The sequence below is a fragment of the Cyrtonyx montezumae genome, unplaced genomic scaffold (genome assembly GCF_038088225.1).
Source record: "Cyrtonyx montezumae isolate F1298 unplaced genomic scaffold, pur_monq_1.0 scaffold_9, whole genome shotgun sequence".
Lineage (NCBI taxonomy): Eukaryota > Metazoa > Chordata > Aves > Galliformes > Odontophoridae > Cyrtonyx > Cyrtonyx montezumae.
The window spans coordinates 10,671,695-10,696,186 of NW_027072100.1; the positions used below are offsets into that span (position 1 = coordinate 10,671,695).

At 54.3% G+C, this 24,492-nt stretch overlaps 3 protein-coding genes across 5 annotated transcripts; 1 reads left to right on the forward strand and 2 right to left on the reverse strand.

The window, feature by feature from the left end:
* Nucleotides 1-1,241: 1,241 nt before the first annotated feature.
* On the forward strand, nucleotides 1,242-5,969 carry LOC136059920 (BPI fold-containing family B member 4-like). Its single transcript, XM_065754086.1, has 12 exons — nucleotides 1,242-1,297; nucleotides 1,370-1,414; nucleotides 1,617-1,739; nucleotides 2,387-2,530; nucleotides 2,618-2,861; nucleotides 3,208-3,312; nucleotides 3,553-3,699; nucleotides 4,268-4,331; nucleotides 4,867-4,927; nucleotides 5,213-5,304; nucleotides 5,405-5,447; nucleotides 5,907-5,969. Exons 3-12 carry the CDS (start codon nucleotides 1,625-1,627, stop codon nucleotides 5,936-5,938), a joined length of 1,047 nt encoding a protein of 348 aa, XP_065610158.1. The 5' UTR covers nucleotides 1,242-1,297; nucleotides 1,370-1,414; nucleotides 1,617-1,624; the 3' UTR covers nucleotides 5,939-5,969.
* A 3,454-nt stretch (nucleotides 5,970-9,423) lies between these two features.
* CDK5RAP1 (CDK5 regulatory subunit associated protein 1) lies at nucleotides 9,424-16,546 on the reverse strand. Of its 2 annotated transcripts, XM_065754018.1 has the most exons (13): nucleotides 16,250-16,546; nucleotides 15,601-15,704; nucleotides 15,111-15,145; nucleotides 14,445-14,545; nucleotides 14,136-14,346; nucleotides 13,187-13,307; nucleotides 12,664-12,894; nucleotides 12,000-12,097; nucleotides 11,851-11,906; nucleotides 11,603-11,733; nucleotides 11,010-11,159; nucleotides 10,236-10,381; nucleotides 9,424-10,081 (listed from the first exon to the last, which is right to left on the reverse strand). In XM_065754018.1, the coding sequence occupies exons 1-13, from the start codon at nucleotides 16,476-16,478 to the stop codon at nucleotides 10,006-10,008; spliced, it is 1,689 nt and encodes a 562-aa protein (XP_065610090.1). In that variant the 5' UTR covers nucleotides 16,479-16,546; the 3' UTR covers nucleotides 9,424-10,005. The 2 variants fall into 2 exon arrangements, with proteins under 2 accessions (XP_065610090.1, XP_065610091.1); XM_065754019.1 differs by lacking the exon at nucleotides 15,111-15,145 and having other exon boundaries at nucleotides 16,250-16,323.
* Nucleotides 16,547-16,989: 443 nt separating this feature from the next.
* On the reverse strand, nucleotides 16,990-24,492 carry LOC136059985 (bactericidal permeability-increasing protein-like). 2 transcript variants are annotated; one of them, XM_065754184.1, is made up of 15 exons: nucleotides 24,378-24,492; nucleotides 23,601-23,715; nucleotides 23,135-23,263; nucleotides 22,498-22,653; nucleotides 22,048-22,111; nucleotides 20,434-20,497; nucleotides 20,066-20,157; nucleotides 19,765-19,941; nucleotides 19,513-19,572; nucleotides 19,114-19,281; nucleotides 18,864-18,931; nucleotides 18,630-18,672; nucleotides 18,257-18,320; nucleotides 17,642-17,718; nucleotides 16,990-17,378 (listed from the first exon to the last, which is right to left on the reverse strand). In XM_065754184.1, the coding sequence occupies exons 1-15, from the start codon at nucleotides 24,490-24,492 to the stop codon at nucleotides 17,325-17,327; spliced, it is 1,446 nt and encodes a 481-aa protein (XP_065610256.1). In that variant the 3' UTR covers nucleotides 16,990-17,324. The 2 variants fall into 2 exon arrangements, with proteins under 2 accessions (XP_065610256.1, XP_065610255.1); XM_065754183.1 differs by having other exon boundaries at nucleotides 20,066-20,301.

Sequence of the window (24,492 nt, forward strand, 5' to 3'; positions counted from 1 at the left end):
CCCTGGAGCTGATGTGGGCTTTCCCCTTCCCATTCATCCGCATTTATTTCCTCTTTCTCTTGTGGTTGTTCCCTCTCAAACCTCCTCGACTTGCTCAGATCTCCCTGTGGGGCACCTCCTGCTCTCCTCTGGGTAGCACATGGTTCCCCCCCCCCCCGAGCAGTGCCCAAACCCACACACCCCACGGTTGGCAACGGCCCCTTTTGATCACGCTGCCACTGCTGCCGTGCACAGCGTGCTTTCCGGAGGCAGCACTCCTCCCTCTGTGTGCACACACGGGCACTCCGTGTCGGCAGCACCTCTGGGTGTGAGAGTCCTAACAGCGTTCGTTCCCTTTGATTTCCGCAGCAGCATTTAATCATTTATGAAAATTAATTTTTAAAGGCAGCAGAGCTCTTCCTCGTCACATCCCGCATTTATTTTCGTGCTGTTATGTTCACGGCGCTGACCGAGCTGGAAGAAACGAGCTGGGCTCTGTGATTGTTCTTGTTGCCCGGGATTCAGAGCAATTCTCAGATCGAATCTCAGCTGTCTGCCAAACCGTACCAATGTTCTGCATGTGGGAGATGCTCTGCTCCAGCATGAGTGCCACGGCCCACACCTGCACGGATATTTGCTCGCTGTCACAGACGTTCGCTCTGAGAGCTCTTTTTAAAGACCTGAAGCCATCCTGGCATCCTCTCACCATGCTGCACACGTCCTGCAGGGACCCTCTGACAAATCCCACTGATTTTATTTGACACCGCTCTCAATCGAAGCTGCTCCTGCCTCTATCTTTCTCCTCTGCTCAATAATCGCAGCTGCAGGAGCGGTGCATCATTACATGCTGATCAAAGGGAAATGCAGAAGGCAGGCTGGCGAATTAAAGTCTGATTTAATTGCGCCGAGAGCTGTCATAGAGGGACTGCTTAAAAAGTATCTGGAGCAGGTGAGGAAGTTGCTCCAAGTGACCTAAATAGTGTTATGTCTCAGTGCTGACGTGCTGCAATGTGCAGATCCAATGTTGTCTTTCATTGAGGAGAGACAGTGGGGGCTGCACTGCTGTGCGTGGATGTGCGTGGAGCAGAGACCCCACAGCACTGCTTCACTGACACTGTTCTTCCTCCTCAGCTGCAGGAGGGGCACGGGGAGGTCCCACTGGGTGACCCACGGGGACTGGGGCAGCTCCAACACGGCAGAATGGGCTCTTAAAGAATGAGTGGAGCAAAGTGGGAAAAACAAACAGCCCGGCCACGGGGAAGTGAACCTGATTTTGGCTGCACTTCGAGCTATAATAATGCAGGGTGCTCTTCACGAGGTGCAGAAGGACACGGCTTTGACACGTACCATTTTTTATCTGGCTGTGCACCTTTAACTGCTCTCATTTCAGGGCCGTTCCGGAGCAGGTTGAAGCGATCCATCTCCTCTCTCCAAGGTCCTCTGCCTCTCCTCCTGCTCGCTCCACAGCGCCGTTCCTCTCCCCACGGGGATGCATGGGGATGATCCCTGGTGTGAGGTGTCCCCGCTTTGGGAACCGTCTGACAGCGGTGGGATGGGGGCATGGTGCTCTGGGGTGCTGGGGGGTGTGGAGTGATGGGCACATGGGGTCATGTTCTGGGTACACGATCTCTCAGCAGGTGCTGGGATGCAGATGTGGATGCTCTGGTGTCTCACCCTTCTCGGGGGCTTCCTGCCCCCCTGCCAGGGGCTCCTCGGCTTGGGGGGGATCCTGGGTTCTGGTCCTACGCAGTCCTCAGATGGTGAGCTCTGGGGATCTGTCCCCGCAGTGCTGACTTATGTTGGTGCTGCATCCCCGTGTTTCAGCTGCTGGGGGAACCTTGGGGATGGCTGGTTGTGGGGGAACCATGCATGGGGCTCTGCCCATCCCCAGTGAGCACGCTGGGAGCTCCCATTCTGGAGGATAAAGCACCCAGCACAGAGCATCAGTCCCTCTTTCCTCTGCTGAGCCTCCCATGTCTGTGCCTGGAGGAGCTGACAGTGACACCTTTGGCTTTGGAGGCTGCAGAACCACAGCACCGCCAAACTGCCCACACTGTGCTGCTGTCTGGGGCTCACCCCATTTGTAAAAGGGCTTTAGTTAATAAGGACAGATGTGCTGTGCCCAAGAGGTCAGAATGAAAGGCAGGCACCCAGGAGGGACGGAGGACGGGAAGGGACAGTGCATTTGCTCAGTGTCAGGTGAGCAGTGCGAGCCCATGGCTGGCAGCAGTGTTGTGAGCAGTGGGGTGCAGACCTGCTGGAGATGCAGCTTTGTCTGATGCAGGACATCAGCTTCACCCAGGGCAGATATTCCTACATAAGGGCGATGGATCATCCTGCTCACACCTTCCTCCTCAGTGAAATTCTTTCCAGCAATGAAAATCTGCTTAGTAAGTGCTGCTTGCAGGAGGGCTGCTGGGCACCGGGCTCCTTGGGGAAGGTGGGCTGCTGGGCACCGGGCTCCTGGGCAGGAAGAGCCCGAGCAGAGATGGCAGCGAAGGCACTGGAGATGAACCCCAGAGCACAGGGCTCCTCGGCACAGGGCCGCTGGGTGAGGCTGGTCTGCAATGGGTGTATTCCTGGGGTGGAGGGCTCCTGGCAGCCAAACAGGCATGGTGATACAGTCTGACTGTTGCAGGAGGACAGCCTGGTGGCAGCGGTCTGCTCGGCACGGGGCTCCTCGGTGGGGAAGGAGTCCTTGGCAGCGGCATCCTTGGAGAGAAGGGGCTGCTCGGCACGGGGCTGCTCAGCCAAGGGGGCAATGGAAGTCTGCTTGGGCTGGATGGGCTCCTGGGGCAAGATGGACTGCTGGGACAAGGAGGGCTTGGAGCACTGCTGGGAAAAGGAGGAGGCAGTGCTCAGCCATCACAACGCTTTGCCTGGTGAGTGGGAGCAGATGCACAGCAGCGGTGCTCACCGCAGAGCTTTGGTCCATACACCAACTTCCCTGACCTGAGGACGGGTTGTGTGAGCCTGGTGACTTAATGCTAAGCGTTTGTCGTAAATAACAGCAGATATTTAGCTGGCATTTGTCTCACAGATGTGATAGACCTGCTTCCAGCTGTCATAGGGACCTCAGAGAAGGGGGTTCCCAAGAGGTGCCCCATCCCCACCTGCACATTTCGACTGGGAATACCCACACAGGGAGCTGGTCCAGTGGCCACCAGAGGGGATGGGGCTGCAGGACTGGTGCCTGGGCCCCAGCTCACAGTCTTTGCTTCCTGGCAGGCTGAAGGCACTGAACCTGGAGAGAGCCCGCGTGTCATGGAAGGTGCTGCCCGGGGGAGAGCTGGTGCTGAACCTGTACTCGAGGCTGACACTCAGACTGCCGGGGTGAGTGGGGCACAGGGTGGGGGAACAGGGCCTGTGGGTCCTGGGAAGGGATGGGGGCTGCAGAAGCATGGGCAGACATTGGCTGTTAGGGAGCTGTGCACCAAATAGAGCCCTGGAGCTGCTGTGATTTCAGATTTGCAGCACTTCCTTAGAAATTCTGCCCTCCTGAAGAGGACAGTGAAGCCCTTTGGTCTCTCCCATTGCCTTCAGAGCCGCAGTGGCTCTCTCCTCACTTTTCAGAATATTTCTCTTTCTGAGCCAATCTTCGCTGGAAACGAACATCACATCCCACATAGCACTGACACAAGACAGCCCCGGTGACCTCAGGCTGGTGATGAAGGACTGCAGGAACCTGCTCGGCGGCTTTAAGGTCACCCTGCAGAAGGGGTGAGTGCCATGCTCACCACTGCTGCACTGTTTTACAGTGCTGTGCAGCATCTCGGTCAGAATCCCCAGGGAGATCTGCAGGGACAGACCCACCTGGTTCATACTGGGCTCGGATGGAGCTGCCCACACCCCCCCAGGGCAGGAGGGCTCCATGGGCAGCGGGCAGGGTGAATGGGAGCTCTGTGATTCACCCATCAGGAAACCGGGGGGTTCTGCTCACGGGAAAGAAATCTTTATGAAGAGATGGGATGCTCCAGGGTGCACGTGGAAATAGCTAAAATAACGGGCAGGACGAGGTGTGGGGCAGCTCTGTGCTGTGGGTGAGCACTGGGATGTCTGCAGTGGGCACAGACGTCGATGTTAAGGGTCAGATGATGCTGAGTCGATACTGAGCCCCGAGTGCTGATAGCTCCTGCCGAAGCCTGGGGGAGCTGTGGGCTCGCAGCATCCTTTGCCATCGGGGTGGGGGAGAAGCTCACAGCATCAGCCCCAGCAGAGCGTTTCAGCCCTGTCAGGCTGATGAGAGCGGGCTGTGCTCCCCTCCATCCCCGCCCTTTTTCCCCCCCAGGCTCCTCACCAACGTGGTGAGCGGTTTGCTGAACTCTTCGCTTCGCTCTCTCCTCCCCATGGTGGTGAGTGCATGAAATCCCACCGCCGTGAGAAGGCGCAGCTCAAACGAAATCACCGCTCTTCCCCGGCGCTGCGCAGCAGATTTACACACCCATCTCCCCCTGTGTATGTGCACGCACAGACGCGTGCCCACGCCCTGTAACTGAATTCTGCAGACTTCCCTGATCTCCCTCACGCTCAGGATTTATTTGTTAGAAGTAATTCACATTCCATCATGCAATGTTACGGGATAATTCGTAACCGATTGCTTTGCGAAACGCCTCCTCGCACGGAGAAGGTGCAGTAAACAGAAGTGACAGCCTCACTTAGGGAAAAGGTGCTGGCTGGAAAATCTGTTATTCTGCTAAATAGGATCTGGGCTGTTCGGAGGAGCAGGCTGAACAATTTATAGTGCTCTTTTTCTGCAGAGGAAACGATGCTCCGGGAGCTGATTGCTCCATCTTCATTTTGAGTCTGTGAGACTCAGATGATGGTGCTGAGATGTGACTGCAGCTGTGATACCTCACCCAGGTTGTTCCTCTCGTTGTACCGTTGCAGTTTTGCCCATTAGTGAACGCTTGGTTCAGCATCGTCAATGCCGAGCTGCAGTTTCTCAACCGTAAGTGGTCAACATATGAATTCGTAGGGCAGGAGATGGAGCATCTGCGTGCAGCCCGTGCCAAGTTTTCACCATTGCCCCAAAACGTTCCCTGTGGGCCGTGCCATGCAGCAGACATCTGCAGAACAGTGGCTTTCAGTGCCTGTGGACCCCACAGTGTTTGAGGCCACAGAAAGAGGAGAGCGTTTTCCTCTTGGCACTGGGACACCCCACGCAGGGTCACCGCAGGCGGTGGGGGCTCGGGGCAGGACGCAGCCTCTCCTCCCATCCCCTCGCTCTTCTCAGGTGTTGTCCCTTTTGGACTCCTTGGGAAGATCCACTCTGCGCTCTCCAGCTTGCCGCTGACCTCGGAGCAATCCATGGATCTGGACCTGCAGGTATGGCCCTGCAGGTGCTGCGGGCTGTGGGCTCGGCCCCATCCCACCCCCTCTCCTTCCCCCACCTTCCTGCACTCACAGCCCTCCCCCTTGGTTGCAGAATTCCCCGTTCCCGGCTGTGTTCATCGATTGGCTGCTGCGCAGTGAGTGCAGCGCCGGGAGTGGGGGGCAGGGGGACATGGGGTCAGGCAGACACAGACAGGGGGATGGGGACAGAAGGACAGGGAGGCAGGAGGACGTGGGCACCAGGAGGTGATGAGTTCCACACACTGCTGCTCTGTACAGCCCTGGGAAAGGCACTTCACCTCTTATAAGAGGATCTCATAATATTTACCTAGTGGGAGTGAATAATGGTTCTCAGGATGCTGCGAGGATTAATTAATATTTGCAGAGGTGATTGGAAGAGCTTTCAGCTTCGTATGCAGGCAAAGTTAATATAGAGAGGAAGGAAGGAAGAGTTGGAAGCCATCCCAGCTTCCCCAGGGCCCAGTTCCTCGGGGTGACAAATCAGTTCAGCCCACAGCGCTGGCCACGGGCAGAGCACAGTGGGGCTGGGGGGCTCATGGGGTCGGGGGGGCTCTGACCGTGTTCCCCTCTCCCAGCTGCAGGCATTGACCCCGGCAGTGGGTTCTGAGTGCTGCGGGTGAAGCTGACCTGCACCCTTCCAATAAGGAGTTTTCCCCATCTGCATTCAGCACGTGGTTTGGGTTCCTTTGCAAAGGAGCTTTGTTTTTGTGAGGGTTTTGCTACTTGCCCCTCCCCTCACTCCGGGAGTACCCTTAATTTGCAGGGAGCAATCAGTGGCAGAGCTGCAGAAATGTGCTCAGCGAGAGGAATAAACTTTCCCCTCTTTTGTGCATATGCAGATTTATTCTGTCCCTGTCCCCAAGGTTCTTTTATTCCCTTCTCCTACCACCCACTTGTCTCCAGTGAGCCGACATTGCTTGAACACAAACCAGTGCTGCCTGGGGGAGGGGGGCAGGACACGCAGACCCCCACACCCTGGGGGCTGTGGGGCACAGCGGGAGGGGCTGCAGTGAAAGGCCTCGGGGGGTAACCGTGCCCCCCAGTGACCTGATCAATCCTGAACCCCTGCTCCGGGTGCTGCTGGCCCAACGAGTCCCACACCAGCATTTCTGATGATAGAAAATGTTTTTTTCTGCTAAATTAAGGATGCAGGATGGAGTTGTGGGGCTGGGAGGGGGGGGTCCCTCGGTGGCCCTGTGGGGCAGGGGAGAGATGGAGAGCACTGCTGTGAGCAACGCCTTGGGGTGTTGTGCTCACAGGTCCTACAGGAGCAACCAGAAGATGGAGTGCCTCCTTTAGGCTCACACGGCCCACGTCAGCCCAAGCAGAAGTGCAGTGTTTATTCCTCGCCTCAGCCGTTCCCCTTGGCATCGTCGTGGATGCAGAAAGGGGAGGAGGACTGTTCTGTCTGGCTTTTCATTTTCACAGCAGTGCTCTGAATATTAATCAGCCTCAAAAACAGTGCTGAAGGCACTGCTGCAAATGACAGATCTTGCAGTTGGAGGCACTTTGCTGTGTAATTTCTGCATGCGAGTCAACAGCAGGGGCTGGGCAGCTGACTGTCCCTGTGACCTGACTTTGCAGATAGCAGACATAACACGGAACACGAGCAGCCCTGAAGCGCCCTGATAGCTTCATTAGCAATGCCACTGTGCAGCAGTTGGTTTTCAGATCAGGGCTTTCTGACAAGGAGCAGGGTGCCCTTCTCGTCGCCGTTAATGTGAGCAGGGGAGCCCCGAGCCGTGCCCACGCTGCGTGGGAGCTCCAGGTCCCGCTCCCTGTGCTGCACAGCAAGGCTTCAAACCACAGGTGCACACCTCTTCTTGTTCCCCAAACCCAAAGGGCTGTCAGCACTCCAAACCCACTCTCTGTAGGTTCCCCAGCTCAGCGCAGGGCTGCTGGCTGCACAGCCACCTCTGCCCCGTTGCCCTCCATTGGGGTGCACAGGTCCGTGAGCACTGTGCTGCCCTGTGCACGTCCAAACAAAGCAGGCAGGGGGGAAAAAGTGTGGGAAGATACAGAGCCACTAGTGAAGAACATCAGAAAACAGATATCAAATAACGACACTGCGACAAGAGCTTATTAATAGGGAAGTGTAAAGATAAAGCTAATTTAAAGCTGATGAGGCAGGACAGGAGTCAATAGTGAGCTGTCAGCACAGCAGATAAATTACTCACAAGAGAGGGAGAAGGCGTAGGACTCCGGGCCCCAGGTTTGTTTTTGGGGCTGCTGTGACACGGGTCTGGAGAGCACGCATCCTTTTGTTGGCTGTGACCTCCCTGTGATGCTGTAGCACTTGCTGTGCTCCTGCTGTGAAAGCCGTGTGCTGGGAGCTGTGCTGGGAGCTGCCTCGGGGCACGGCTGGAGCTTGAATGCAAACCAAGCACCTCACCCAGACCAAAGAGCCGTGCAGGCATCACTGGGGCTCCTCCAGCCACACAGAAGCTTTGTTCCAGATCCCTGGAGGAGCCCTGCAGCAAGTGCTGAGGCTCCAGGGCAGGCTGAGCTGTAGGAAATCCCAAGGGCGGCCTAGGCCAGCAGGATGCAGAGAGGAGCTCCATGCTCCCAGCAGCCAAACTTGAGGAGCAAATCATCTCAGGTGCAATGTGGAAACCACGTGCCTTCCAGCCCCAGAGGGACGGCGTAGTGGGGACATTCCTGCTTTCAGGCAGTGTCAAATGACTTAACTCTGCCTCCAAGGTCACTTTAAGTGCTTCCTAATGGATGCTTTGCTGCCTTAAAACCGCAGCCTTGGTTCCCGAGGCCTATAAAAACCAAGGAGGCGAGGTAAATGGTAAGCACTACTGCTCCTTGGGGAGTCTGTGCAGTGAGCGTTATCACCTTCTCATCAAAATGTAAAACCCAGCTCTCCTGCTCATTAGTCTCTCACTCTTAAAATAATGATTGTAAAACGACCACAGCTGGCCTCAAATCTGGCTGGCTGGAGTAGGGAGAGCACACTGAGGTCTGCATTTCTCACCTGAGACAGCTGAGGAAACACAGGGACAGGACAAAATGAGGGGGGAGAGGCAGCAGTCAGCCCTTCTCAGGGCACTGCCTTGGGCCACGGTTTCAAGACAAAAGAGATGCCACAGGGCAATGAAAGCTGGGCCACAAGCAGGTGGATTTTACTAGCAAGCATAGGCTGGCTGGGACTGTCACTGCTGGAGATGATGTGAATGCACCCTGCACTCTCCTTTGGTATTTCAAACCCAACAGCTTCCTGCTGCCCCTCCCTTAAGAACCCACTGCCCAGCTTGGACTCAACAGCCTTGGTTTGTGAGTTTGGACCTACAACTCTCTTCACAGCTGGGGGCACGATGGCAGAATGACACCGAGTATTTCTCTGCCTCTCAAAGCCCACACTCATCAGTGCTCTGTGCATCAGAAAAATGTATTTGTTTCTTGAACAAATGAATATTCATTGAACCACGCTACTTGCAAAGAGAGACAATTATATCCCAGATAACGTCTTCTCTCCTGTGCAGCTCTCCAGCAAAATGGTTTCATGCTTGCTTAAAAATTCTGTAAGTTCATGTAGTGACTGCTCTACAGAGGGTTGGTCAGCTGCTCCTTCAAAATCTCTCTGGACAGAGCTTTTTACAATGATTTCTTTTAGTAACACGATAATCAATACTGAAAGGTGTGATTTTTTTCCCCTCAAACCTCAGAGGAGAGTTTGCTTACAAGTACAGATTACAGGCATTTGTTTTAGTCTAGCAGCCCAGGCGGAAAATGACACAGTGCAACTACAGCTAACTGCAGGCCCTGATAAAAACACACAACTGGAAGATGTACCTACAAAGTACAAAGATGTACCTACAAAGTACATTATTGGCCTTTTAAATTGGCACAATTTCTTCCCTCTTGTTTTCTGTGGTAAGTCTTTCCCTTTGCTTCACAAGTATGAAGCTGTAGTTAAAGATTTAACAGGCTAGAGAGAGAACCCTCAGCTGGAAGACAGTTCTTCCCATGCATTCATTCCCTTAGGCCTGCAGACAGGGAAATTCCTTCCAACACAGAACCAAGCAGTCCCAGAAGCAAGGGCAAAGCTGTATTCCTCACCCCAACATACACCACATTAAGCATCACTCGTGCTCATTAAAAAACATGTTATATTCCACACCTCAGCACTACATTCCATCACTTAGGCACAGTGCAGGGTCTCACATTCCAAGTATTTTGCAATTGAGGAGGTTATCATCATTTGGAAAGAATTCATCACAATCTTATCCTGCTCAAGTTGTCTCTGAACTGCCTCTGGCAGTTCTCCTGTGATCCTGTGGAAGTTACTGGAGTTTTGTTTTCCCGGTGCTACCGGTCTTTGCAGCTCCTAAATCTGGCTGGGCTAGGAGCAATGATCTGCTCTGAAGACAAAGTTCTCAGGGCTGGGCTGCATCAGAGGACATGATCAGAAGACAAACCTGCAGCACTGCAAAGAAGCCATGCCTGACAGCAGATGAAATCACCAAATCACACAGGAACGTGTGGGGTTTGGCACATGAACGCACAGCTTCCATCCCCTTTACCTATAGACCTGCGCAGACCTGTACTGTTGCCAAATGGGAGAGATACTCAATTACATACAAGAGTAAATAGGTCCTGTTTCTGCCCCATCTCCACTTTCTTCTTAGAGAAAATGTGCTACGTTTGTCCACTGGCAGCAGGAATACCTCAGTGACAAGCTGCAGAGCGGGAGAGGGTGGTACGACAAAGCAGAACTCCCTTCAAGGTCTGAGAGCTGGCAGAGGTCACCTGAAAGAAACAGCATAACACTCCTCAGGAACAAAAAGGCTGAGGAGGATCTATTCTAATTTTAGGCTCTCCTGGCAACAGCTGCTGTAGAAAAACAGCACTGTGCAGAAGAAAAAAAAAGAGCCTAAGGAAACAAAAATTACAGGCAGGTCACCTTCACCAAAACATAGTCCCCTGGCTGAGCTCTGACCACGGCCTTGCAGCCCCCAGCATCCTCTGTGTTGGCATCAGGGAAGATCACCTTGATGTTGCCATCGTTCCTCCCACACAGCTCAGAGACAGAGCGCTTGCTGGGCTGGAAGGGGAACAGGAAACATGACTGGCACAGCAATAGCTTCCATTCATTCCTGGGCTTTTTTGCAACAGGAACTGAGCACCACTGTCAGTACGAAAATCCAAATTCCACATGATTGAGAACGCCACATAACAAAGCCCTGTGGACAGAGACATACCTCTAACCTATCCCATTCCTTTCCACGACTACAGTCCTTCAGAAAGCAGCCTCATCTTCACAAGAAAAAAGATGAAGATCTAACCTGCTGTTTGTGCCTTGCTAGAGCCATAATGAATCACTTCAGCCTCATCCAGTTACCTCTTCACAGACTGCTGTACAACGTCTCGACTATGGAGAGTTCCCAGTATTCAGACCAAGGTTTTTAAGAAGCAAAGCCTCTGCAGCCCCAAACCAGAGGGACTGCAACTTTACTTGGCATCACTTTGTGCTCAGCTGAGTGCTGTGGAAAAATCAAGCTGAATGCTTGGTCTTGGAGTATCACAGAATAGTTGAAGTTGGAGGGGACCTCAAAGTATCAGTATTGTGTGGGGAAAGCCAAGTAAAGGCAGAAGTGACGACCGCAGTGTACAGTCTAAAAGCCTCCTGGACAACAAGAATGCAGGAAGACAACTTGTACAAGCACACTCACCCCCTCCACCAGCACCAGCTGGGACTGGCCCACCATGGCCTCATTTGCCCTTGCAGCCTCCTCACGAAAGACACTGATGAGCTCCTCCAGCCGCCTCCGTTTGACATCTGCAGGCACATCATCCTGCAGCCGGTGATACGCCCGAGTTTTCTACAAGCAACAGAAGCAAGAATGGCCCTTCAGCAACCAGACAAGGTGATTTCAGAGCCGTGTCTGATCTCAGCCAGCTGGGCTACTCCAGCTACATCAGCACGTTTCATCAGCAAAGAAAGAGGGACCTACAGCCAGGTAAGTGCCAGTATGGCTGCTATGTTGCAGTCACTCTAGGACATTTGCAGAACCAGGCTGCCCTATCAGTAATCAATCCTGATGGTTGCACAGGAGAGCTGGAAGCTTGTCTGGTATAAAGATGACTCTTGCAGTACCACATATACTTGAAATGCTGCATGCAAGCAAAAAAAATTGCCAAGGTACCACATCTTTGGGTACTATTTTCAACAGATTTTGTTACTGTCTTGGTGTGAGAATAGCACTTAAGGAGTTACAGGAGATGCTCAGAGAAAAGACCTTTTTCCATTAGATCTTGCACTCACCTGTCTCATGCTGTAAGCAAAGAGGAAGCCCACATTGTAGCGGACATCCCGCAGCAAGGACACAGTCTGCTGGTGATCTTCTTCTGTCTCCCCACAGAAACCAGCAATGAAATCACTGCTTAAACTCACTCCTGTCACAGAGATCAAGATTTACACTTCACTCAAGGAAGAGAGGAAGATTTCATTCAAGAAAGGGCAGTTAGGATACAGCTGCACTGAGCTGAGGTCAAGCTAAAGGGAGTCCCTACCTGGAATGGTGTCACGCACATGCTGTACGAGCTCTAAGTATGCTTCTCTTGTGTATCTGTGATGAACAACACAGGGATTTGTTGATGAGAAAACAGCACCATAGATCAGGCAGGTAATAGGGCACAGGGCTCCCGTGGCCATGGCTCACCCCCGTCGCATGGCCTCCAGGACTCGTGTGCTTCCACTCTGTGCTGGGAGGTGAAGCTGTTTGCAGATGTTGTGTCGCTCTTGGATAAGCTGCAGGACCTGTGAGGTGTGTTCAGGACACAATATCACAGACAGCTCAGCTCTGCCAGAATGCTAAAGGAAAGAGTCTTCCCCAAATAAAAGACAGCAGATTGAAAATCTGCCAGCTTTAACACACACATTCCCCTTGGGGATCTGATCCACGTCTATGAATATCTAAGGAGCAGGAGGCAAAGGGATGAGGCCGGACTCTTCTCAGCAGTGTGAGGTGGTAGGACGAGGGGAAATGGCCACAAACTGAAGCATAGGAAGTTCTGCACAAATGTGCATGAGAACTTCTTCACAGTGCAGTGGCGGAGCACTGGCACAGCTGCACAGAGAGGTGGTGGAGTCTCCTCTGGAGATGTTCAATACCCACCTGGATGCCTACCTGTGCAACATGGGCTGGGGAGCTGCTTTGGCAGGGGGATGGACTGGATTATCTCCAGAAGTCCCATTCAAACCCTACAAATCTTGGCTCCTATCCTGTGATTCTGTTACCTCTGGGAAGGAAGCACAGCCCACATCTAACATTTCACAGCCGCCTGCCTGCAAGTTAGAGGTTGAGGTGTTTATTTCATACTTGCCTCATCAGGAAAATCCTTGGGATGTGGAGAAGTGAAACGAATCCTCATTTCTGGATCAATCCGAGAGACCTGGTCTAGAAGATGTGCAAAACGCAGACCTCCTGGTTTAGCTTTGTAGACAGTGCTAAAGCCACGACTGAGGACTGGGGCAGCAGCTGACTGAAACTGCACCTCAGACATATCTCGAAAGCTGTTGACATTCTGACCCAAAAGGGTCACCTCTTTCACCCCCTACAATGTTAAACAAAGAAGGAAGAAAAAATTATGATCCAGACAGAGTGGCTAACCTGCAACAGCAGCCATGGCTCTACTCTTACTTCAAGGAGGAGAGTCCAAGGGGAACCTTATCTTCCCTGTCAGTCTCAAAGTATTACAAGGGTAATGAAATAGCAACCAGTGGAACCTCACAGTGACCTCACCTCCAGAGATGAAGGCTGTGTCATCAGTCACAGCTGTCACTGAACATGCATTCACTGAGAACCCACACATCATTTGGGCCAGGTGGAAGCAGGCTCTGCCCTACCTGATCTGAGAGCATCTTCACCTCCTGCAGGATGGACGCGATGGGGCGGCTCCTTTCACGTCCACGGGTGAAGGGGACAATGCAATAGCTACACATGTTGTCACAGCCCCGCATGATGGACCTGCCACGAGGTGAAGCACAGGTCACACATCACGATCACTCTGGAAGAATCACCCACGTTGCATCCTGCCCTGCCTTGACCTGCCCCAGCTACCTCCAGCCAACTCGCTTGTCTGCAGCACACACAGCACCACCTCTGAGCACAGCTTTGCAGCTTTCTCTTACACACCATTCCAATTACAGCTGACTTCTGCTTACCCCTAGCTAACACTTCAGAATTTTCCATGCACATTTCCAAGTAACTAACCCAGAAAGCTACTGATATGACACGGACTTGCACTGCAATCTGGCAATGAAGCAGGATCCTTCTGCACTCTGCACCTGCAGAGGATGAAAACTATTTCTCTTAACACTGAGGTCACACCTAGAGGAATCTGACTTGATTATTTGGGAACCTTATTATCAAATCCAAACAAATGGATATAAAACCAACAAAAATTACAATGTGTGGAAGATTAGAAGACAGGACACAGCAGAAGGAAGGAGATGACAAAAGGCAGAGACTTGAAAGGCACAGACATCAGTGGGACAGAAATCACTTGCCACAGTATCGTGCTTAGACAAGCAGCATTCTCAGAGGACAGCAAGAGAAGCTTGCAGCCAGCCAGAGCACGGGTCAGCCTCTCCAGCACTCAGCCAGACAGCAAAAAGACAGCAAACACAGTCTAGTAGGCTGGTGCCTCTGGGCTGAGGGAGCAAGTGCAGCCAGGCATTGCCTCTCTTGGGTAGCTGCTGTCACTGACATGACTGCTCAGTACAGCAACCAAACCACAGCGATTCCAAACCAAAATGACAAAAATGCACACAGAAAAAAAAAAAAGGTACTTACACAAATGCTGTTTTGCCACCTGCACTAGTCTGGACAGGCAGAATATCTGCGTAAGTCTCATCTAGTGATAACAGGACATTAGCAGCTTGCTGCCCAGACTCAGCCACAGCCAGCAGCCGGGGAAGGTCCCGATACGCATCAGGGCCCGCCACAATATCGACCAGCTTCTCCCTGTGCAGAATCTCCTCCTTAAGCCTCTCAGCCATGCATCCTGCCACCAAAGGAGAAAAGGCTTGACTCCACCAGAAGAGGAAACGCAGCACAATGGGACGTGGCACGCTCCCTGCTGCCACGCATCCCACCTCATACCTAGAATCCCAATGCGGAGAGGCAGGCATGCCTGGTGCCGCCGGGCCTTCAGAGCCTTGAGGTGCTGCAGGCGATTCCAGATAGCCTGCTCAGCCTTCTCCCTGGAAGCCAGGAAAGCAGGGGTTACTGCCATTACTGCACTTGAACAGTTCTGCAACTCAGAGCTGCTTGGGAATATCTACAGTGCAGAAACACCTCAGGGACTGACAACTCAGCTCTTACAGAGAAAAAGTGTGACTTAACCAACAAATAGGAACTATGTTACAGGCGACAATGCACACAGAAAAACAAAGTCCCCCACATATTTATATCCCAAATCTGCCCTAAATGTATTTCCTCAGTAGTACAGACCCTATACTCCCATACTACATTCACTTCAGTAGAAGATGAGACAAAAAAATAAATCAAGCACAAATGTGCGAGGACTTCTAAGTACTCATGAAGTATACACATAGCACACACCACCAAAGGGTTTTTCTCACTACACTGTAATCCATTACCCAATTAATGCTATATATTGTAACATCAGATGGCTCTACTCTGAATAAAATGTGCTGTTTCACATCTGTGTGTTGTTCTCATCACGTAACTCACTTCTTGCCTTGGTTTTCAAATTGTAATTCCTTGAAAGCAACCAAAAAATACCAGTGACAAAAGTTTCCTTACCTAACAGAACAGGTCACAAGTAGAATCACATCCGCCTACACAGGAGATCACATAAAAGAAAGGAGAATTTGTAAAAACCAAATGATAAGTACTAATGCCCTGCACGTATAACCTGAAGAGGCAGACTATAAAAATCACTTAACTCAAAGAAAAAGATCTGCCTAAATGCTCAGTGGATTTCAAAGAACAAAGTCACCAGAAAACTCAGCAAAGCCTTCATCTGAGCAGCAGAAGGAAACCCAGAGATGAGTCAGTCACACCCTGCTGTGCCCAATCCACTCTCCAACTGAGAGAACCCAGCAGTTTAAAGGAGTAAAAACAACCCACAGCTTTTTAACACGCTTGTTAAGTAGCTTCCTCTCCTGCACTGAATTTAGACTGCAAAATCCCGCTGCCCTGTGTGACCGTAACTGACAATAAAACCTGGGACCTGGCAGTGGTGTGAAGCCCTCTCAGGCCTTCCTTACAGACAGCTGCCAAGGTGCCTCACCTCCTCAGCTTCCTTTGTCCTTGTGTAGCCACTTTTCTGCAGGATAGCCCAAGCAATCTCTGTGTCGTTGACATTCATCTGGCAGCCATAGGTCTCCAGGTACACTGCAACAAAGGCAGAGATAGGGGTGATATAACACTGCTGTGAATCTCTCCCATCTACAGGCTGTTTCTAGGACTTTTTCCATAGGAAGGAAGCATCAATTCCACAAAAGAAGAGATTCAGGAAAGCTGCATTAAAATTACATTTCTGATGGGGAGAAAGAGCAAGCCAAGAATACAGATAGGCACTTAGTGGCACTGGGAAACCTGAGTGCATCAAAGTATGCTACTGCAATACCGCAGGACTGGACTGTGGCTTGCAAAGAAGCAATGAGAGTAGTGCCACACAGCACTGCAGGTGATGGAAGCTTGCTCTCCTCTGGTCACCCAGAGCTGGGCACAGCCCTGCTGGCAGCCAGGGCTGCAGGGACAGACCCCACGGAGGCACAGCAGCGAGGCCTGGTCTTTCATACTGCGAGAACCGCTCTGAGCCCAACCCCCTGCGCTTTGCCTGCGGGAACCATGAGCTCCAGCAGCACTCGTGGCTGGGCTAGGCTCGGCTGTGCCGTGTACCGGGGCTGAACGGAGCAGAACAGCGGCACACCGACCTTTCCCGAGACCGGAGCTAGAGCCCTGCCCTGGCTCGGTCTCCCCGGCGGGCGGCGGCGCGGCGGTTCCCCTCAGGAAGTGCCTCAGGTCCGGCCCCGCGGGCAGCTCGGCCCCGCGTCCCTGAGGCCGCTCTCTCTGCCCACAGTGCGCTGCGCGGGCGGCCCAGGGGTGGGCAGCAGCCCAGCGGAGGGTCCCGGCCGCCCGCAGCGCGCGCCTCCATGCCCTCATGACCCGGCCCGGCGGGGAGGCCACGCTAGGCCGCGGGGGCAGGCCGCGTTACCATGGCGACACCGCCCCGAGACGGGCGCTTCCGGGAGCGGCCGCGCAGTGCGCTGCCCAAACGATCCCGCCCCGACGCACAGCCCCGCCCTCGCGTTCCGCGCCAATGCCGTTCCGCCGGGCGGAGCCGCGTCCCTGCGGGCAGCCTCGCGACGGCAAGAAATGAAATAAAAAGATGATTTTTTTTTTCCCCGTGCTGTTTTGACATGGCGAGAGGGATAAAAATATCCCCCAAAGGCGCTCCCGGCCGCCTCCCTTCCCTTGGGAGACGTGCTGGAAAGTAGTGAATAACAAACACCTCGGCCACGCTGCTTGCTGGTCACACCGTGATGTGTTTATGTGTCTGCCCTGGGACCCCCCAACCCCCCCCGGCCGAGCGCAGCACTGCTCGGTGAAGGCAAAGCACAGGGAGAAAGCAAAGGGGCGGCTGCCATGCCTGGCCCCGGCCTCATCAGCCCCAGCAGCCGCTGTACAGCGGTGCTTCTCTGGGACCGGGGTGGGAGTGGGTCCTGGGGGGGGGGGTACAGGGCCCCCCCGGCTGTGACGGACACCTCAGCCCAGCCTGGGCCGTGGGGTTCGGCCGTGGCCCCCACCCACGTGTCTGCGGTTTGTGCTGGGCGGGCGATGAGTCAGGCTTGGCAGGGCCGCGTGTTTTCTGTCTGAGCTGCGGGGATGGCGGGGGGAGCAGCCGGGGCTGGGAACCGAGGTGGGGGACGGGAGCCGGGTCCCCCGGGAGGGACAGCGCAGGGCAGGCCGAGGGGCCGTCCTCGGTGCTTAGGACTCCTTTCGTCATCTTCATCTGTGCTCCCGGGGCGTGTAGTGCACATCTGCTCCGAGCAGCAGGAAATTCTGGGAAAAGGAGAGGGGAGGGGGCTGCGAGGCATCCTTGCGGCTGCTTTCAGTCCTGCTCCTCATCACCCCGCCCGCTTTGTGCTGCTGCCATCTTCGGTGGCTAATTTTAGCTTCGGAAGAGCTCTGAAGATGTTTCACAGCCACACCCCACCGGCAGCATCCAGCCAGTGGCACTCCTCCCGGACCTCCCCAGGCCCTTCAAGGCACCAGATTCCTCCTGCTGCCAGGATGGACTTTGTCCAGGGCCCCCCGCTACTCACCTGGTGAAACTGCACGAGGATGTTGGAGAGCTGTATTCGGTCTGGCAACGGCAGCGGGAAGCCTTCAGCTAACCTCTCTGGAAATAACACACGTGGCTACGTTGGGACCAGAGTGGGGAGCACAGGGCTGTACAAAACAGGCAGACATTTCCTCCCCCAACCCTTCTCTCTCCTCCCCAGTGCTGTGATTAGGCAGAGGGGGTTACTCCAGGATACAAAGAGACCTGGGGGCTGCACACTGTGCTGTACCATCCCTCCTCAGATCCATGGCTACCTCCAGCCCTGCTCTGGTCAAATTGCTCAGCAGTAATTAGAAGCAGTGAGTGCGGGAAAGGGTCTGGAAAGCATTAGGATGTGTGTCAAAATAATTTTTTCCATTGTGTTCACTTCTGAATGCATGTCACAGCATGGAAAGAGACTCCTGCGCTCAGCTACCCACAGCCCGCCTCTGCCAGCCCCAAACACACTGGGCACTTTGCTGCCTCATCCTCTGCAGGATCTACCCACCAAGCAGGCCCAGCAGCAGGGATATAATTAACAAGCTGGGCCTGCTCAGACAGAGTGACTTGGCTGGTGACTGTTCCAGCAGCCCCATTCCTCCCAGCAGGTTATTACCATTAACTCTTGGGAGCAGGATACTGGAGGCGTATATATTCATTATTGACTGCAGCATTCGTACCTGGAGTTGTGGAGGGAGAGGAAAGGAAAAGAGCTTTACCAAGTGACCAGACCCTGGAGGACAATTAGGAGGAAGAAAATGAAGGAGATGTTGGGATGGGCTCCACTGGAAACCCACAGCTTTGTGCCATGCTGGTGGGGTGGGAAATGAAAGAGTCAATGGTAACTGCACTCCCACTCCCAGGCTGAGACAGGAGTGCACCCCCAGGTCCCATGTTGGTGTGGGGAGGAAGGGTGAGCCACCCCCACAGCCCCTGGCAGGCTCTCATCTCCATGCTGGGGTCTCTGGTCATGGTCAAGAACAGCTTACCTTGAAAGTGCCAACATCTGAATGCTTCAGAGAGAGCTTCATTCTGTGCAGAGAGAAGTGGTACTGTGCAGGCTGTTCCCAGGGAGGGAGTTGTCCCCTCAGTTCCCATGCCAGTCCCGCTCCTTCCAGCCCCAGCTCATTGCCTCCAGCACAGGTCTCATCCCCAGCACATCCCCACCTCGCTGCTCCCAGCCACCAGCAGCTCCCCCTGGAGCTGTTCTGCTCCCAGCTCACCTGCCCACACTCAGATTCCCAACGATGTGGCCAGATTTCACATCAACGGTGGCGGACACATTGCCTGTCTGGGGAGGGAGGCAGAGCTCAGTGCCCACCAACTTCAACCCAAAGCAGGCACAGGGGAAGTGGTTCAGAGCAGCCAAAATGCTGTGACCCACGTGAGACCCAGTGTGAAAACTGGCATTTGTGATCTTAAGGACTCCTTGGCCAGGAGCAGCATACCCACATGGCTCAGGTCTCAACTCACCAAGCTGAGGAGGAATAGAGGGGCCAGGCTGCTGCTGGGAAGGATGGCATAAGCCTGGATGTCCACAGTGGGCTGGAGTGAGATCCCATCTGGTGCAATGCTCAGGAATGGGGCAGAGGAAGCAGACAGCCTGAGCTTCATCAGCATGTTGGGGTACATCTTGTCCAGCTGCAAGGGAGCAGGGAAAGGGAAGGAACCTTGGCACATCCATGGGAGCACAGAGCCTCCTGCAGCTCCTTCCAGTGCCACCAGTTTGTGGGGACGCTGCACCCAGAGGGGATGAGCAGCCCCTGCTCTGAGGTTGCTCCCGCTCACGGGGAAACCAGGGCTGTGGTCTTGGGGGGTGCATTGTGCAAAGCATGTGCTGGGTAGAAGCTGAAGGGCAGCACTGGGGCTTACCTGGGGAATGAAGGCTGCAAAGGTGGAGGTATTCAAATGGAATTCAACACCCTTTGGGATCTGTGGGAGGAGGATGGTCACTGCTGGGCAATGCAGCACGGGGCTGGGGCAGGATCCGCCCCTCGAGTGTGCACTTCATGTGTGCAACATCTTAGCCCCTGCACTGTCTGCATGCAGCTCCACAGGGAAGCACAGAGGAGATGCAGAGGAGCCCTTGGAGCCAGCCAGCCCCATCCCACCTGCCCTCCTCACCATGGAGTCTGTGATCTCAAAGACCAGTGCCCCAGATGCATGGTAGGCAAAGCCAGCAGTGTTGAAGAAGTAACTGGAGGCCCCAAAGTAAACCATGCGGTCGTGGTCAGGAGGGAAGGCCAGCACTGGTGGGTGGAAGGGGACAGCACCACGGTGTGCCAGGGAGAAGAATTCACCCTGCAAAGAGGGAGCAGGTGAGGAGGAGGTGGGGGGCAACTGTGGGAGGCAGCTAACGCCAGCATCCCACCTGCCTCCTGTGATGGCATCAGCCACCTCAGGTCTGCTCAGGGCAGGCTCTCACCTTCAGGTCCACATCCAGAGTCTGTGCAGTGGCCACTGGCGATGCCACCAAGGAGTAATCGATCCCAGCCTTGGCATCTATCTTGGCCGTGACTGCAAGACATGGGGCAGAGGGATGAGTGAAAGGCAGACGGCACAGCAGAGCCGGGAGCAGCTTGCCTCTGCTGACATCTGCGCAGTGCTGTGCCCTGGCTTTCCGGAGCAGCAGAGAGGCAGGGGTTTCACACACGTTTGCTTCTGTTTAGAAAAAAAAGGGACATTTCCCTCCTCATTTTCAGCCACTCAAATTAACTCCTGGCCTGGAGACGCTTCCTGGGTCCCCTCACTGAGGCCGGGAAATGCTGGGATGCATGCTGAGCTGCGTGGTACCTGGCAGGGTCTGGAGGTAACGCTGCAGGTCGCCACTGACGGAGCTGACCACGCTGTCACAGACCTGGAGAGACAAAGGCAGTGGAGCTCAGCAGCGTGGCTGGGATGGGAGCCTCAGGCACACATTCTGCCCAGTGCACTCTTTGCAAAGCTGGCTGTAATAAAAGAGCATGTAGTGATGTTTTCTTCTATTCCAGATGACATTAATTATTGCAGATACAGGCAAAGTTTATACCTGCAACCATCTGCCTAGAGTAGTATTCCCACCGAGGTGAGCTGCATCAGGGCACTTTGAAGGAATCTCAGTTGTGCTGAGATTCAGCACCTCAGACTCTTCCTACAGTCCTACAGTCCCTGCAGGAGTGCATTGTGCTGAGCAGCAAAGATTGTGCAGAAGAAACTGCAAGAGTTCATCTGCCCCCGTGTGGGGCAGCAATGTGCTGCCAGGGGAGGAGAGCAAAGCCCTCTGCAGCTGCCATCTGCAGGCAGAGCCCCGGCATTAGTGGGGTACTTAAATGCATGCTGATCATTGGGCCAGGAATTTACTGCTGGTCCTACAGGTGGCCAGGATCATCTGCACAGGTTCTTCTGGTGTTGTGATGGCATGGGAACCCCTGTCCAGGATCAGGCCAGCATCTGTCCAAGTGGGCACTCTCCTTGCAGCAAGGAGAAAGGAGAAAATGGCAGATAGGATGGGATGGCCCAGCTCTGCAGAAAGAGCTGCTGGGGGTTGACCAGGCAGGGACAAGGCTGTGCAGGTCCATGCAGTCCTTCCATCCCTCTCCTTCATCACAGAAAAAGCCCCCCAAGAACCACACATTGGGCAAAGAGGGTCAGTCTTGCTGCAAGGACAGCTTCCTGAGCTGCTCCTTCTGGGAGGCACTGCAGCACGAGAGCCCTCCTGCGCAGCCCCACAGTGCCCACTGCCAGCACATCTGCTGCCACAGCTCTGGGTGCCCACAGAGAGCCCCACATGGCATTGGCCGGAGCCAAGTGCCAGGGCCAGAGCCCGACCTGTAGTAGGGTGGGATTTGTCAGCTCTGTAGCTGTCTCCTTCCCGAGCAAGGTTCATGGCCAGGGAGGCTGCAGCTCGTGCCAGTGAGCCTTGTAGCAATTATTGCTAACAGCTTGTTTCCATGTTTTGTTGCAGGTCTCCTGCATACAGGCTTTTGTATGGGGCTGGAGGTACCGGGGCTTCCCTGGTGCCCCCCGTTTAAACAAGATGGCAAGAGGCTGAAATGCAGAGATGAGAATTTCTACCCCATTGCTCCCAAACGCATGAATGAGTGCAGGCCAAAGAGGGGGCAGCTCTGAGCGGGTTTCCTCTGCTACAGTGAGTTTGGCTGAGGTGTAAGATCTAATTAACTGACCACATGGAAAGAAAAGTCTTTGTTAATTAGCAACAGATTATACTGGGCTTTGGCAAATGCTGCAGGTTTAGAATCCAGCCCGAGCCACACGATGCTGCAGGGACCGTGGTTGGCCCGTGCCCATTCCTCAAAACCTGCAGCATGCTCTGGCTCTGGTTAAATCCATGTGTGTGACCTGAGCCCTTGTAACATCTGCTACAAGTGTGGGCTAAAGATGAGCAGGAAGCCTGGAGCTCACACGTACCTTGCCCTCCAAGATTTTCCTGAACCTGGACTCGACAGCACTGTAGAAGAGGTTGTACAGCCACCTGCAGAGAGGAGCAGGGTCAGAGGGTGCTGCTGCAGGGTTTGGGCAGGAAAGGGAGATGCTGGGGCTGCGGGGGAATGTCATTTCCACAGCAATCTGAAGTTAAACATTGCCTCAGGGCATACATTTGCTACCAAAGCTGCTTGTAAAGAGCATGTAAACAAGTCTCGTGACTGCCTGGAAGCTTCAGCCTTTGCAGCCACAGCAGGGCAAACTCAGAGCAGATTTGAACACATGCAGTTGCAATGAGCAGAACAGCAAGGAAGCACACTGCCAGCAGCGGTGTGTGAGGGCTGGCAGGTGCCCACCTCCTGCTGCTGGCAGCTGCCTTCCCTTTTCTGCTGTGCTAGCATGACATCTCTGGTCCTTCACGGTGACACTACATACCCGAATTTGCCTGAGAAGTGGACGTGGACACTGGAGATGCGGGTGCTGCAGGCAGAAGTGCTCACAGTGGGTTTCCCCGAGGTATCACTGCCCAGCTTCAGGTCGATCTTGATGTAGACGTTCTTCACCTCCAGGTTGAAGGATCCATGGTCCCGGCTACAGGGGAGTGAGGGCAACAGGGAACAGCCTTCCTCCAGCTCTGCCTCACACTGAGCACCCAGAAGGGACTGAGGAGGCTTTTAAACCTGGGAAATATAAGCTAGGCAAGGCAGCCTTTAAACTGAAAGGACTGAAAGCAAGCAGGGGGAACAGCAGAGAGGGAGGAGAGCTCAGCACAGCTCCCCACCATCCCTCTGCCTTGTGACTCTTGCCCCACAGCAACTTTCCCAGCAGCAGTAGCATGCTGCCCAGCTGCACGCCCCAGTGTGGGGAGAGGCACCTGCAGTGCTCCACAGGGCAAGGGCTCGCAGGCATTGGGATTAACACAGTTGTAACACATCTGTGGGAGTCAGCAGGTCTGGAGGTAACAAAGTGAGAGCTGACCGTAACACAAGGGGAAAGGAGAAGGGAGAAACCTGACCAGACCCAGAGAGGGAAAGGAAGAGTGAAAGGCCTGAGCCAGGGGAAGGGAACCCACATGAAGTGAAACTTCACCCGCCAGTTCCCATCCACCTCGGCAAAGGCGTTGGAGATGGCGACCTGCAGCCCCACGTTGGGGACCAGGGAGATCCGTGAGTATGGCAGATGGAAATCACGGAGGTTCAAGCTGAAAGGAAATGTAAAATGATAAGAGAAAAGAAAGGCACGTGAGCGGGATGTATAGCTGGGAGGGAGCAGTGTGGGGCTGCATTCCCTCCTTATCCATGGGCAAAGCAGACCCTTTGGGAGCACAGTCTTTCTTGTGCCCTTGCATTCACCAGAAGTCACCACTTGGGTTTCAATTGCACAAAACCTGCCCTCACCCACAGTGCTGCCTCCGTTTCCCCTTCCTGCCTGCTTTGGGCAGGGGGCAAATCAGAGCATCTCTGCCTGCACTGTGCTGGGGGTGGCATGGCAGAACCTTGCAACCCCTCCAGCCCTGTGTGGCTATGAGCAGGGCTCACCTGGAGATCTCATAGTGAACCTTCCCCAAGTGCCGGACTCGAAAGTCACCTGAGATGTCTGGCAGCTTCAGCTGGGCCAGCTCCTTCTGAAGGACGGCAATCCCATGCTGGTGGGCTGCAGGGCACAGGGACAGCATCACAGCCATGTGCTATCCCAGGGAGCTGGGAACATGCCCCAGGAGCACAGGCTTAAAAGGAATGTCCAGGGAATGTCCTGGCTGCTCTGTACCATGTGGCTGGAGCTGGCTGCAAGTGTGGGTATTGCCCACTAACTGTGCACTTGCAAGTCCTGGCCAGGCAGCATAGTGGAGTGGATGCCATATCTTTGCACCCATATGGGCAGGGGGTCACATTTCTTCCTGTGCAGATAGTGGAGCTGTAGGGTCAATGAGATGTGCACACAGTGCATTTCAATCCATAACAGCACTCCACTGGGGCCGGGGCCCTGTCTGCCTCCATAAACCCAGCATGGGGCCCATCCGTCTGTGTCGCCATGCTCCTGGCACCTCCCCACCCCCTCCCATGCACCTCCCTCCTGGGGCTCAGGGCTGCCTGGATGTGTGCCCCTGAGCTGGACCCCCAGCCCCACCAGCCCCACACCTCCTCGAGCTGGAGCCCTCCGTATCACCTGGCTGCAGCCCCGTGGACAGCAGGGGCTCATCGGGACAGCAGTGGGAGCAGACGGGTGCATCAGAGCAAGAGCAACGTCAGCACCCGGCTCCACACCACAGCCACAAGCAGCTGCGAGAGAGAAGGGAGATCAGGAGCCGAACTTACCATAGTCCAGGCCTGCCTGGGTGATCCTGACCACAAAGCCGGGGTTGGTGGCTCTGGTGAGTGCCAGGCACACAGCCAGCACCGTGCTGAATGCCACCAGGCTCCGTGCTGCCAT